This window comes from Elephantulus edwardii, unplaced genomic scaffold, assembly GCF_000299155.1.
Source record: "Elephantulus edwardii isolate Elephantulus edwardi_28Jun2011 unplaced genomic scaffold, EleEdw1.0 scaffold00196, whole genome shotgun sequence".
NCBI lineage: Eukaryota > Metazoa > Chordata > Mammalia > Macroscelidea > Macroscelididae > Elephantulus > Elephantulus edwardii.
The window spans coordinates 4,577-5,295 of record NW_006399946.1 but is presented as its reverse complement, the minus strand read 5'-3'; the positions used below and the strand labels follow the sequence as shown (position 1 = coordinate 5,295).

General features: G+C 49.0%; 1 protein-coding gene across 1 annotated transcript in view; it reads right to left on the bottom strand.

Moving 5' to 3' along the window:
* The window catches only part of LOC102867636 (ras-related protein Rab-31-like), a 316,824-nt gene extending 316,429 nt beyond the window's left edge, over positions 1–395 (bottom strand). Inside the window, exon 1 of the mRNA XM_006897024.1 lies at positions 217–395. Within this exon, the coding sequence (XP_006897086.1) occupies positions 217–395 (179 nt within the window). The remainder of the gene's footprint in view (positions 1–216) is intronic.
* Between the last annotated feature and the right edge of the window lie 324 nt (positions 396–719).

Below are 719 nucleotides of genomic sequence, written 5' to 3'. Positions count from 1 at the left end.
TGGGGTAATTGGGATGGGTGTGTCGGAGGCAGTGCGGTTGGTGCAGGATAGAGCAGGGTTTAGGGCTGTTGTGCATAGGGTCGCTATGAGTCGAAAACGACTCGACGGCACATAACAACAACAACAACAACCCACTCCCCCAGTTTCTTATTATCATCAACCTTTATCAGGTTGATTTGGTGTTCAGTACAAAGGGCCTCTACTAACTTTACATACATAGGCTCATTACAGTTGGATGCAAGGACACATAGATGGGCTTGGCGCTTGTCTAAGGCTTTGGCAGCTTCGCGGATTCCACGTGCTAGGCCATCGTGGATGAGGGCTGTCTTTAGCACCTCTTGTAAAGCGGTATTAACGTCCATTACACCTCCAGCAGCAATGCCGTCCTCGGCCATGGCGGTGGGTTACGGGTGGGGCGGAATCTTGAATGCACCCGGGCCTCCGGGACAACTAGGCAGCGGCGACAGGGGAAAAGTAAAATGGTATTTTTAAATGAAGATATGTCTTCCTAATCTACGCTGTTGTTATGTACCACAGAGTTGAAACCACCTAATAGCTTACCCTCCAGTAGATCTTCAGGGGCTGTAAATCACATGAAAGGAGACTGCTTATCTTTTTCCCACAGAGCAGCTGGGAGATTTGAGCTTTGGGATGATAGCAAAGTAGCTCCTTACCACAAAGCCTTGGGACAACTGAGTGAGACCTCCTTAAAGGCTGAA